General features: G+C 35.0%; 1 protein-coding gene across 2 annotated transcripts in view; it reads right to left on the bottom strand.

Moving 5' to 3' along the window:
• Positions 1-6,297: 6,297 nt before the first annotated feature.
• Positions 6,298-13,273, bottom strand: part of LOC117220144 (potassium voltage-gated channel protein Shaw) — a 419,368-nt gene continuing 412,392 nt past the window's right edge. For both annotated transcript variants that reach the window (XM_076527542.1, XM_076527543.1), the window contains one exon: positions 6,298-6,731. In XM_076527542.1, the coding sequence (XP_076383657.1) occupies positions 6,667-6,731 (65 nt within the window). In that variant the 3' untranslated portion in view covers positions 6,298-6,666. The remainder of the gene's footprint in view (positions 6,732-13,273) is intronic.

Raw genomic sequence — 13,273 nt, 5'->3', positions numbered from 1 at the left:
GAAGCTGCTACTGTTTGGGATCACGAATACGGACTATCGCGATAATCGACAGTACGTAAAGTGCATCGTAAATCGATAGTGTGTAAAATACATTGTAAAGCAATGTAATTAGAATCCATGTTCTCTTATAAATCAAATTCAGAATCAAGTACAGCCGTGCAAACGATTAATAACCGTCAGTGATATTTAAATCCAATCAATTGCCGCTTCTTCTGAATGTAAGTATCAGGAATTTGAATTACCTTCCAAAGATGGCCGCTCCTGTGCTCGCGCTGCCATGTGGCGGTCTTCGCTCATTGGACAACGTTTGAGTGCATACAAATATGGCGGCGTCCTTATCTGTGAGAAACGCTTAAAATTCTTCAACTTCGCACACGTATAACGTTTAAACCAATGAATTGCTAACTTCGAAATCTGCATTTTTGGAGTTTTTTTAGTCAAAATCTACGGGATTAAATAAAAAAAAGTTGAAAATTATTGCTACTCCAAAGTAGGATATAATTTTTTATATTAATATTTCTTTGATTCATTTCTATTATAAATGCACAAAATTCACAGTCTAGTTATAAGTCATTTCATTGTTAATGAAACCGTGAACGAATGGGAGTTTTGAATTGCTTATAATAATTTCATCAAATAATAGTTTAAAGGAAATCTTTGAGTTATCCTACTGACAAGGACTTATTAGTTTAAGAATGAAACTGCTATCAGTATTAAACGACTTATTAAAAACTTCTCGATTGTTAATCTCCAATTCTTAAAAATCCGTTAAATAACTATTTAAAGTTCTAAAATAAAGATCTTAGCTGTGCTTAACTTGAAAAATACATACGGTTGTTTTTATTGAAGAAATCCGTGTTAACACTTTACTAGATTGCAGATTTTCATGCAAAATAAAAATTGTCTGTATCTACAGCTCGACCGGGGGCATGTACATTATACATCCACGTGTCTACGACTTTTGTCCGTGATATTAATGAGCTAAAAGGGATGCAACAGCAGTTTAAAATTCTTTAAACAACTCCACTGTTTCGTATTTGACTTAGACAGTTTCATTATGAATTCATAAAATCCGCGGTCTACGCATCACTTACTGATGACTGCTCCGACTACTTGTTGAAAATTTACAATTCACAGTTAAGGATTTGTCGTACAAAATTTGTCGATATCCTCAACGAATAATCGCTAATAACCAAAGATATGGATGCGACTCTAAGATCAAGAACAAAAGAACAAAAATTGGCAATTTCAACTATCGATTATTGAATCAACCGAAGCAATAAAATCAAATAACATTTTTCCTCCAACAGGGATATCACAAAAAATATATATATTGTATATTTCCAAAAAGTCGACTGTCTTTGAGGATCATTTTTAACGGAGTTTTTGAGATTCTCTATGTTGATCTGCATATAAATGCATATCTTCTTTATTGCATCGTGTAGCTAACGTTAAAATAGATTGAAGTCAGAGGTCATGTTTCGATTATTAAGTGAAACAATATTTGAAAGCTTGTTAATCCCTTGCCGTACTTCGAAGAGTCTGATTCTTGACGAGGATTTCTAGATAACTTGTTAAGTATGAATGCTATTCCGTTCTTTGAAGTTGCAGTAAGATTCAGTTCTCTTGTCATCAGTATTTAATCAGTCAAGTAAATGTAGGCACATAATAAATATAAATTTTGTTTGCCTTTTAAGTGATGAGCATGATCGGAAAACTTCTAATCGCTGTTGTTTAGAAGGTCATCAATAAAAGTGGTGATGTACGTCAAATTGACTCCATGCCGCTACAATAGTAGCGATTTGACGGAAAATTGACTCCGTATCAATGACTGTGACTTGAAGTTAAATTGGCTCTGTATCAATAGTGGTGACTCGAAGTCAAATTGTCTCCGTATCAAATGACAATTTACAGGCCACATGGTTTTATGAAAAACCTTCATAGGAGCCGACGCTTTTTCCTGGATTAAACTGCTATTTTACAAATACACGAAATTATAATTAAATTACAGTTTGTAAATCAGCAATCAATTGTCAGGTAAACTTCACAAATATTTAAATTTAAATGTTGAATATTATTTATATATTTATAAATAATATGTAAATTATATATTTATACATTAAATAGAAATGTATGTACCTAATGGAAGATTAAAGAAATCGAGGTAAATTGCGATTTCGCACTCGTTCTCAGTCGAATCGAAAATAACTAGTAATTTCTATCACCGATACTACAGGGAGTCCTGCATAGCGGTGCGGCGCGTCTACTATATGGATATTATAATTCTGAACTACGATGTCGACGCGCGACGCGACGCAGAGCTATGTGGGATTCCCGCGCATGCGTCGTCTGTCCCCACTCCTTGCGTAGTGACTTTTCCCGAATTCACCGCGCATTATACATATGTTGTACCAGCGGCCAGTAAAGTGTTAATGATGATTTGACATCAAGTTTGATATCAAGTCACTACTATTGATACGGAATTAGTTTGATGTCGAATCATCATTATTGATTGAGAGTCCATTTGACGTTACGTTGCCACTAGTGATATTACAACAGTGGTCACCACTTGAAGGTAAGAAGTAAGCGTTGCACATTTGTTCCGACAACGACAAACTATATAATTAAACTTGTTATTTCACGGGCTGTAGTGATGCTCACTTAAATTTGCAAGATTGGCAAACGTAATTAAAATTCTCCCATAACAGGGAGAAGTTACTCCACGAAGTGACTCGACCACTCAGGACTATGCCATAAGAGATTTCGAGTCTTCACCATATAGTAAAAACGGCATCTGTAGATCTCAAAACGAAACAAACAAGATAAATAAGTAACAGTTACGCAATACATATATAACTAATGTTAAAATTCATCGTTTGTTCATGACTGCTGGTATGCAAGGTGTTTCGCTTAAAACAGCAGACTTAAATATCTTCTCCAACAGGGATGCCACAAAAAATATTGTATCTTCGACTATCTTTGAGAATCATTTTTAACGGAGTTTTTAAGATCCTCGATCTTGATTTGCATATAAATGCATTTTTTTATTGCATCGTATAGCTGACGTTAAACTACATTGAAGCCAAAGGTCATGTTTTGAGTCTCGGAGTCGAATGTCATTTCATGGAAAATTCATCATGCACGTCAAAATGTATTTTAACGTCAGAAATGTGCACTTAATCAACATCGATGACCTTTAAAAACTCCGGAATAAATGATCTCGAAAAGAAGAAACTGCTATTTGCATCGTATTCGTCATTCCATATACGATAATTTTTTGTAACATCACAATTGGAGAAGATATGTAGGTGATTTGTTTCAAGCGAAACATCCTGCGTAACAGATTTTTAAAATCCAAGTTAACGATATCGTGTGCGATAAAACTTGACGTCCGATAGGTTGCTAAACAAATGGGCACGCAGCCGAGAAAATCTGCGGCATCAATCGCACCAGCCAAAATATTTTACATCGAGCATAAGTTGCACGGGCACTCACCGTTTACCGTCGCGCGTTGCTGGAGGACGAGAGTTCTGCCGAGCGAGAGAAGAAGCTGCATGTATTCTTTTGTATACACTATCGATCTATAGGGGCGGATATATTTCAACTCCTTGCACTATAACAATGAGTTAAACCAGTGACGAAGATTTCATACATAAGCCATCGAATGTGGATGTTATTTGTTCCTTCTGAATCGAAACAAAATTTGATTCTTCTATTATGATAGTTTATGAATGAAAGTGAATTTAGTCACGTAAGGAATAAAAATTTTATCAAGGAACTTAGCAAACACTTTGACTGCTATGTCAGACACATATGTATACAACGTTCAATAAGACTGGCACAAAATGTAAACAGAACGTGTTCAAGCGATCGACTGTTGGACAACAATGCACAGGGACGAAATTTAGGAGATCCTCATCGAGGGCCCTTGCACGCAGGGTAACCTCGTGTAAAAAGGCCCGAAAATTGCATCGCTCGCGTGCAGCTGTTTATATTTTATGTCAGTTCTCGTTGAACGAAGTATAAGTGACGCAATTATACGTTCAGGTTTAAAAATTTATTTCCGGGGATAATTAACTTTACATTTATCGAATATAACATATTACATTTTTGTATTCTCTTATTTTGTCTATTTAAAAACGAAAAATTGAATACGCCTTATTCGATAAATGTAAAGTTAGTTATCCCCGCGCGCGCGAGTACAAAGCATTTTAATCTGATTAAATAAAATGCTTTCGTTTTATGCAATTTCCGGGATGGTTTGCATGACAGTGAAACTGTTAAAAGCTGCATAAGTGGTAACGAACGTGAAAGAAATCGTAGTGCAAGGGGTGAACTGTGAAGTATTCCGTCTCCGGCGAGCGAGGCGAGCGAATGTTTCCTGTTTACCGGGAGAAAGACGGATCCGGGAACAAGCGTTGGAGGGATCGAGGGTACTGGAACAGTGACTGGTGAAAAAAATGAAAGAGATACAGCCTGACGCTGGATCGCGAGAAATCCCTGAATATTGTTTGATCGGTGCATACGAAATGTCGGACCTTTTGTGCGCGCGGAGCTCGCTTATTAAGCTTCTCCGCTGATTCGGTCGTTTTCACGGTTCGCCGGGGATCGCAGGTTCTACGCGAGATTCTTTTTTCCCGTTTCGCAGAATTGCCGAGCCTGAGCGTTCCTTCAATTAAGAGCACCGATTAATTGCTACCGCTAATTGCTTCGGATTTACTACGCGTCGTTCCTCTTGCAGGATGCGCATAACAATTCGTCACGAGAAATACGGTTACGTTTATTTCACGTTCGCTCACGAGTCTTGATCGATCGGAGCACGCGGACTTCCTTGCCCTAAATCTATTACATTCGTGATATGGATTATACGTGGTACGTAGATATTGCGAATTTTCCCTCCGTCAGATGTCATAGAAGCCTCTTTCCATCTCGCTTTCCCGTTTTCTTCGCGATGGCTCGGGAATATCCCCCAACGAAAGTATTCGACTTCCATTATCTTATTCCTCCTCACGCTCGTCATCCTCTGTCACAAAGAAACTACGAAACGGCGTTCTTTTGAAATCAGGCAGCTCCGGTCTACGGGAGATCCCTTTCTGTCTTTCGCTCGTGAAACGTAGAAAGGTACGTTCGCTCGCGGAGACAGATACTAATGTGGCTCATTCGCTGCGATGGACCCCTGCCGCGCGCGATCCAGACTATACAGTGGCGCACGGTTAAATTTACATCGTGTCGGGAACCAGCGTGGAAATTCTCGCATGCGGAACATTTTGTCCTAGCAAAAAATGACTCGAGTACGGCACGACAATGTAAGAGCAACGACGATCGTGGTTTGGCAAATTGTCATTTTTAGTTTGCCTTGCGTTTGTTATCGTAACATCGATGAATAGCTGGGATTTTTCTGATTAAAATGAGCTCAAACACCATGTATATCGGATTAAATTACGCCCTCCTCGAATTAATTAATAAGCAATTTATAATAATAAGCTTTTTGATAAACGACGTTCGATTGCCGTCGTGTGTGGACTCATTTTAATCAGAAGAATCTCAGATATATAGTGGTGCTGTAATTATAAAAGCACGACGACAATTACTGGAAATAAAATCTTTTTCCTTGCGCGTTTGCTTTCCCAGTCGCGGCAGCCTATCGATGCGCGTCTATCCCTTTTCGTTTCAATGAATCCAACCTCTATCATTGTGTGTCCGAGCTCGAAACGCTGTGCTGCGTGAAGACTGTGCGATGTAAATTTAACCGTACGGATTTCGTATAACTTTAAACCACTCTACCGCTAACTCAATCGAATAACATACACATCCGCGCTGTTCAATACGGAGTGGCCGGCTACTCGACGAATTCGTGTAAATTGTCCACCGCAGAAATGGCCGTGAAAAATTCGCCTGTATCTTATTCGAGAACGCGGGTAAAGTAACTTCGAAGAAACGGATTAAGCGACTTCGCTCGTTGAAAATCGCGTTAGCTTGGAAAGCGTGAAAGCTCAAGGAGGCAGTCCCGTCTCTGGTTAAAATATTGCCGGCGTCACTTTCGGCATCTGTGAACGAGAATTCGAACTGAACCGACAGTTAGAGGACCCGTGCTATCCGGACATAACCTCGATTGCCCAACGTAAAAACGCGCTGGTGCTGTAGACAGAAACAAATTCGGTTTCCATTAAATGCTTGGACATTTCTTGTTACATTCGAAGTAGAAAGTTTTGAGCGTACTCCGGTTAGACGACACCTCATGGCGGAAATGTGTTCTCGCCACGAGTGCTCGACTGTATGAAAGAGGAGGAAGGAGAGAGAGAGAGAGAGAGAGAGAGAGAAAGAGAGAGAGAGAGAAAGAGAGAGAGAGAGAGAGAAAGAGAGAGACAGACAGAGAGGAAGAAAGAGTGAAAGAAGGGAAGAAAGGAAGAAAGAATAGTTCTAGTAATTCCCGTGGCGTCGTCGTAAAAAGCGACGCAATTCGTCGCGGTAAAAATCCGACATTTCATCCGCAGCGATCTAATATTCCCTTATAGACCGTGCAATCTTGATACCCGTCTTCAGCTTGCTCCTCCGGCAATCTTTCCCCTCCGTCCCGATTCTCTCGCCCTATCTCATTTCGACTTGGTCGTCCCAACGGCCCGGTCGAATGCGCCTCGGCAGTGGAGAGTAGTCTTGGTTCCAGCTTTAACCCAAACCTCCGGCTGTCTTGGTCCCGTTAGTCCGCAGGTTACAGTTCCTCCGGTCCTCCTCTGGAACCCACGGTACAAGAAGAAAAGGAAAAACAAAGACACTAGAGACACTTCTGCTCGGGCGACAATTGCTACTAAATTGGCACGCGTTTCAAAGAGGTTAACCTCTCTCAGCTCGAGCTCCTTTTTCTCAGTGTTAAATAACCTAAAGAGCCTGTCTATTGAGAAGCTGTTGAAGATTTCGGACCTCGGAAACATTTTCTGAACCGAATCAAACGCGTTAGGTAGGTCGCCACATTGTTTCTAGTATACCAGCGTTCGGGAAAAAAAGTTAAAACTATCAAACTCTTAATTTTCGAGTGATGTATCGTAATACTTTTTTTTAAATAAAATGCGAAGGTGAATTTATTGTTAAATACAAAAATGCCATTTCGCTTAAAAAAATTCGAGATGTCTTTTTATTAAATAAAAAGTATTCTTCCATTTTAACGAAAAAATTATGGTAAAGTAACAAAACTACTATTACAGAATACTATAAGTGTAATAAGTAGAATGTGTACAAGTACAGTGGGAAATGAACTTTAACTGCTTTTTTACGATTGAAAGCGTCGAGGAATCGGGACTTTGGCGGATATCGTATAAACAATTGAAAATGATGTATATTGAGCGTCTAAACGTCAAAATAAATCTCTACTATATTTAACATTTGTGCATATTTATGCACTGAAGGTCCACTGTAATATCAAATATAACGTGTCCTAAATTAATATGATACAAAATCATAAAAAGATACCTTTGGGAACCTTTTTTAATGCATGATTCAAAGATTGTAAATTTTTAAACAATTGTAATTCTAAATACATAATTCATAAGAATAAAATTGGACACATTTCTCCATTTTGGACAAATATGAATTAATTAAAGCAACACGAATTTAAAGTTTAATATGCCACCAATCAATGTATAAAATTTCATGGGGGTATCTTTTAGTACCTTTTTTAAAACTCGTATCAAAGATGAAAAAAGTTAAAGATACAAAATTAGGATAAATTTAGATTATTTCATAAAAACCTTTTTTGCAGTTCGAAGATCTTATAATACTAAACGCACCCTGTAAAAATCTAAATAAAAAAACAAATAGCTTCCAAGGGACTCGTGTTTGAAATAGTGCAAGTACTTCAATGGTACATTTTTAGTCTTAATTTTAATAACAAATTGATTTATTTATTATTTATTATTTAGTTAAAATTGAATATAGTTTTGCAAACTACGTTCTGTTATGAACATTTTAAGATAGTCAAGTATACAGATCTTACACTTTTATTTTCTGACTTATTTTCATTGGATGAAACACTAGGTGGTAAGGTTATAGTACCTGTTGTGAAACAACGCTCAATTGTGACCCCTATTTGAAACAGTAGCACAAATAATACAATAAAAAATAGATAAGACATACGAAAGTGGATGTACAAATTCTACTCATGTTTTTGAATATTTCTCTTTTATAAATTCACGTACGCAAATATAATTAGGTAACAATCAACTATAAAAAATATATTTATTCGAATAGAGGTGGTTTTAAGCATGAACATACTGTTCCACGTTGTGTACTTCAATTTTTTCATTTTTCATTTATGGAACAGTTGGCATCCGTGTTTCATACTCAATGTCTTTAAATTGGAACAGATATTTCAAAAGAGCGTTCCCGATTAGGGTCATTGAATATGAAATACAGGGACATCGTATGAAAACACTATACCATAATAGGTATATGCTCACACTTTATTATTTTATTCGTATTATTTTTTATGCATATAAAATAAATATAACCCTTGGAAAAAAGTATTCGATCACCTTTTAAAATGCAATAACCTCTTTAAAACTTCACTAAATGATTTGAATTTCTTTTAAATGTTCAAGAGACTAGTTTAATGTGCAATGAATAAAATACTTCTTGTTAATTTTGGCATTGTTTGGAATGAGACAAAAAAATAAGAAACACTTGTTTTTTATTTGTACCTGGAACGAAAATTTAAAAAATGAGTTTCGTAGATCTAGGTAACTTATATGCATATTGAAAATTTCATCGAAATTGGTTGACGTTGTTATGAGCTACAAACAATTGAAAATTGTGAAAATCGCAGTTCTTTACGAACTTAAACCAAAAACAGGTAATTTTTTACTTTTCAGTGGTTGTAACTTGACTATGCATCAACCGATTTCAATGAAATTTTCAATTTGTATATAAGTTACAGGGATGTATAAAACGCATGGTTCAGATGAAGAAGTTAATAAACGAGTGTTGTTTTATCTTTTGTTGTCATTTCAAGTAATGGCAGATTTAAGAAAGAGTATGCTAGTCGTTGTATCGTGAATTAGTCACCTTTAACACTTAAAGAAGGATTCAAGTCACTTAGACCAGTTTGAAAAAATGTATTGCGTTTTAAAAGAATACTATTTGTCAGGGGTTGTATTTTGTAGTTCATTAATAGACTGCAGATGTTTATGCAAATGCATATGTTTATACGAAAGAGAAAAATTTATGTGACTTGGACAGTTTGTTTTATCATTAGAGTATTTTTGCATATTGCACATGTTTTGTGTATTACATATTTTTTCAATATACAGGGTGTCGTGTAATTGGTGGTACAACCTGATAGGCGTTGATTCTATTTGAAAAAATAAGTGATAATAAAGACTAAATTTGTTTTATTCACAGCTTCGTTTTCTCGAAAAAACTTAGGCTGAAAAAATAATACTATTGAATAGGAATCAAGTGGCGATTCTACTTCCCGTCATACTACAAGCCACGCGAACTTGACACATCTTCTTTTAACGTAGAATCAGCCACTATCCGGTTGTACTACCAATTCATGACACTCTGTATATGTCTTATCTCTGCATATTTCATATATATTCGGTTGATCAGATTCTAACAAATTGGGAACATGATTAGAGGCGGCAATGTTTTACGCAAGACATATTCATACTACCAAAGAAGTAACTATCTTTCATATTGTTTCATTCAGATAATTAAGATTAACTGAGCCTTTAATTCTATACGAGATAATTAAGTTTTCATTTATCGAATGATCAGTTTTGTTACAGCTATTGCAATAATTTCAACGCTTGCGGAGTGTAAGGTATGTGACGGAGAAATAAAATGTCCAACCGACAATACATGTGGACTTGTATTTGTCAACAATAGATAAATGTTTTGGAGGCTAGTGTTTCAGCAAAAGATGACCAATATGAGCCTGGATATTCCATGTGATTGAATAATATGAGTGAATAATAAACATAAGTTAAACTTTAAACACGTTTTTCTCGAAACTGTATTTTTAATATCGGTGGTCACGATGTATCAAAAAGTACTGCATCGATTTGGACGAAATTTTTGCAGCCTTTTTTACACATAAAAAACTTGTCCTTAAACGGAGGATTTTTTTTCTGTTTAGTATTTTGGTTTTTATAGTCTAAAAAATATCTATTTTTCATAAAAAATTACAACTTTCACTTTGAGCGCGTGCCATCTTGTCGAAAATCAATATTTCGAAAAATCCTTCGTTCAAGGACTTTAGACTATCAACTAAAGAAATATTTTTCGTACACATGATTTCAGATAACCGAATGAAGGTGATCACCGCGAAGTATGTTTTTTTTCGGAAAGCACTCATGAGAGCTGCCATAACTTACACATTTTTGCATACTTTTAAATGAAAAAAGTACATTTAGTAATACAAAGCCTGATTTTTCAAATAAAGGAACATCGGTTGAAAAAAGAAAAGCACTTTATTAAAAATTTTGAGAAAGAAATCTCCCAAAAACACTATTTTTTAAATTCCTAACTCAGTATTATAGAGCAACACAAGATATTTTCAAGGATGAAAATCTTCTTGACGACTTGGCTTTCATTGGGGCTTGGACTTCAGCATTTGACCAGATGCTATAATGAGATTAGACTCGAACACATGAAAGTTAAATGATTCAATTCACGTAGTTTCAAATTTGATTACTATGCTATACCAAGTTCACTTCTTGTAGAGAAAAAGTAAAAGAAAAATATAAACATCTCCCAAAAATAAATCTTGGATTTGGAATATTTTCAAATTTAGTAACATCTTAAGTGATGAAACGACTGCAAGTCTAGATAATGTATCAGCACGATATTGAAAAAAGCAGATGTATGCTTCTCTATCACATCCTGTGATGTTGAAAGAACATTAAATTAATTTTATCTGATAATTGTCAGTAATTAAATGACTAGAATAGAGAAAAAAATTCGTAATACATTGTGATGCAAATTACGATAAATAGTAGCAAGTACAGTAGTAGTAGTAGTAGTAACAATAGTAAGTAACAAAAATAGTGCAGATAATAATACAATTTGCATATAGTTATTGTGGTTTCAGCATCTATATTTCATATTCCTGAATATATTCTATATTAATTTTGCATATGTTTTGCATATTTCGGCATATAAATTTTGCATAAACTTCCGCAGTCTATTCATTCCATTATCTAGAAACGTCAATCTGCCGAACAGTAAAACGAATATTAAACGATAACACTTTTAAGTTGTAATAAAATCGATGATTTCGATTTGGGCTTCGGCATTCGAAGTGAGATGTTGTTTCGTGGAATTTTGGAACAGATTAAAAAGACGAGACTATTTAACACTGCTTTTTTGTTTTTGTAATCAGTAGGAAAATATCGTCCTTTTGCATCGTCCTCAGTTTTTTAGAGTCTTAAGTTTTTAAGTCCAATTTTCAAATTTAACCGTTTGTTCTGCTTTAGCCGTAATAGCTGTACTAATGATTCTTACAATTCGTGTAAAAAGTATTCATAAGTATTTGAAATTACGAGAAAAAGATAAAAATTCTGACAATATTGCTTTATTACAGCTATCGGTCGAAATTGTCCAAAAACGTGGAAAACAGTGATTTTTGCAACCTTTAATTGATTTTAGTTCATAACAACGCCAAACGATTTTGACCTTTCATCTATTTTTGTAATTTCAACTAATTGCAATGGTTGCAAAAATGTTTTAAATATTGTAGTCAACTAGTCCCTCTCTAATAACTAAGACGAATTCAAGTCATTTGATTCTTTAAAAAAGTTATTACCTGTTTCGAAACTTTGCGAGTCACTTTATATACGTACAGTGGGCCATAAAAGTGTTCGTACTCCTTTGAAAACGCAATAACTTTCTCAAAACTGAACCAAATGACCTGCATTTTTTTTAGATGATAGAGGGACTAGTCTACTAGACGATGACTAAAAAGCTTTTTTTTAAATTTTGCTATTACTTGAAATGAAAAGAAAAAATCAGAAACCCTTGTTTTTTAACTTTTTTATTTGTACCTTTTATTTCAACGAAAATTTAAAAAAATGCCTTTTGTAAATCTCAGTAATTTATATGCGTGCTCAAAATTTGATCGAAATCGGTTAACCCAGAGTCGAGCGACAGGCGTTGAAGGATTTAAAAGATTGCAGATTTCTTATAGTTTTTGATCAAAATCGTGATGAAACTGCGACTCATAACAAAAAACTCATAACAACGTGAACCGATTTCGATAAAATTTTCAATATGCATATAAGTTACTGAGATCTACGAAAGACGTGTTTAAAATTTTTTTATCATTCCAAGTAATACCAATATTAAGAAAAGGAACATTTCAATCAACGTCTAGTAGACTAGTCCCTCTATCATTTAAAAAAAATTCAAGTGAGTTAGTTCAGTTTTAAAAAAGTTATTGCGTTTTAAAAGGTGTACGAACACTTTTGTGGCCCACTGTATATACTTTTCTAATATTTCAGCACACTAATCCACGAACAGAGTCTTCAATTTTTCTCGGACATTTTTCAGTTTATTTTGGGAATTAAGAATCTGATGCATAATCGAACCACACCGTCTGATAGTGATGCAAATAAAACCTGTACCCTAATTTTTGTTTACGGTTTCTAGAGAAAAATGCTGTACTGCAGAGTTGTGCTAATTCAATTACACTGTAATTCAATTACGTAATTGAATCACATAGTAATTCAACTACATTGTAATTCAGTTACGTAATTCAAAGTTTTCAGTTAATTAAATTATTAATTATTTTAATCACGAGTGTAATTGGAGTAAAATGTAATTGAAACGCAGTTCTTCAAATTACAGCCCAGAACTTTGAAGACGTGAGATGTATTTTTAAGTTTTTCTTTCGTGTACTCATTTTTTGTATTTTCCATCTGCGTATTTTCTGCTCCTCGTCGTCATTCGTACGTGACGCTATCTTTTGTACAGTGTCCCACAAAAATGTTCGTATACCTTTCGAAATGTAATAATTTTTTTATAAGACTGGGCCTAATATCTTGAATTTTCTTTTAGATAATGGAGGAACTAGTCTACTAGACAATGACTAAAAATACTTTTTAAAATTTTGTTATTATTTAGAATGACAAAAAGAGAAATAAAGAACTCCCGTTTTTCAAATTTTTTATCTAAGCATATAAGAAAAATTTAGAAAATGCCTTTCGTAGATCTCGGTAACTTAAATGTGTGTTGCAAATGTGGTCGAAATCGGTTTGCCATCTTTAATTTGTTGTAACTGATA

This window comes from Megalopta genalis, unplaced genomic scaffold, assembly GCF_051020955.1.
Source record: "Megalopta genalis isolate 19385.01 unplaced genomic scaffold, iyMegGena1_principal scaffold0026, whole genome shotgun sequence".
Lineage (NCBI taxonomy): Eukaryota > Metazoa > Arthropoda > Insecta > Hymenoptera > Halictidae > Megalopta > Megalopta genalis.
The sequence above is the reverse complement of the archived record's forward strand: the minus strand, read 5'-3'. Positions and strand labels throughout refer to the sequence as shown.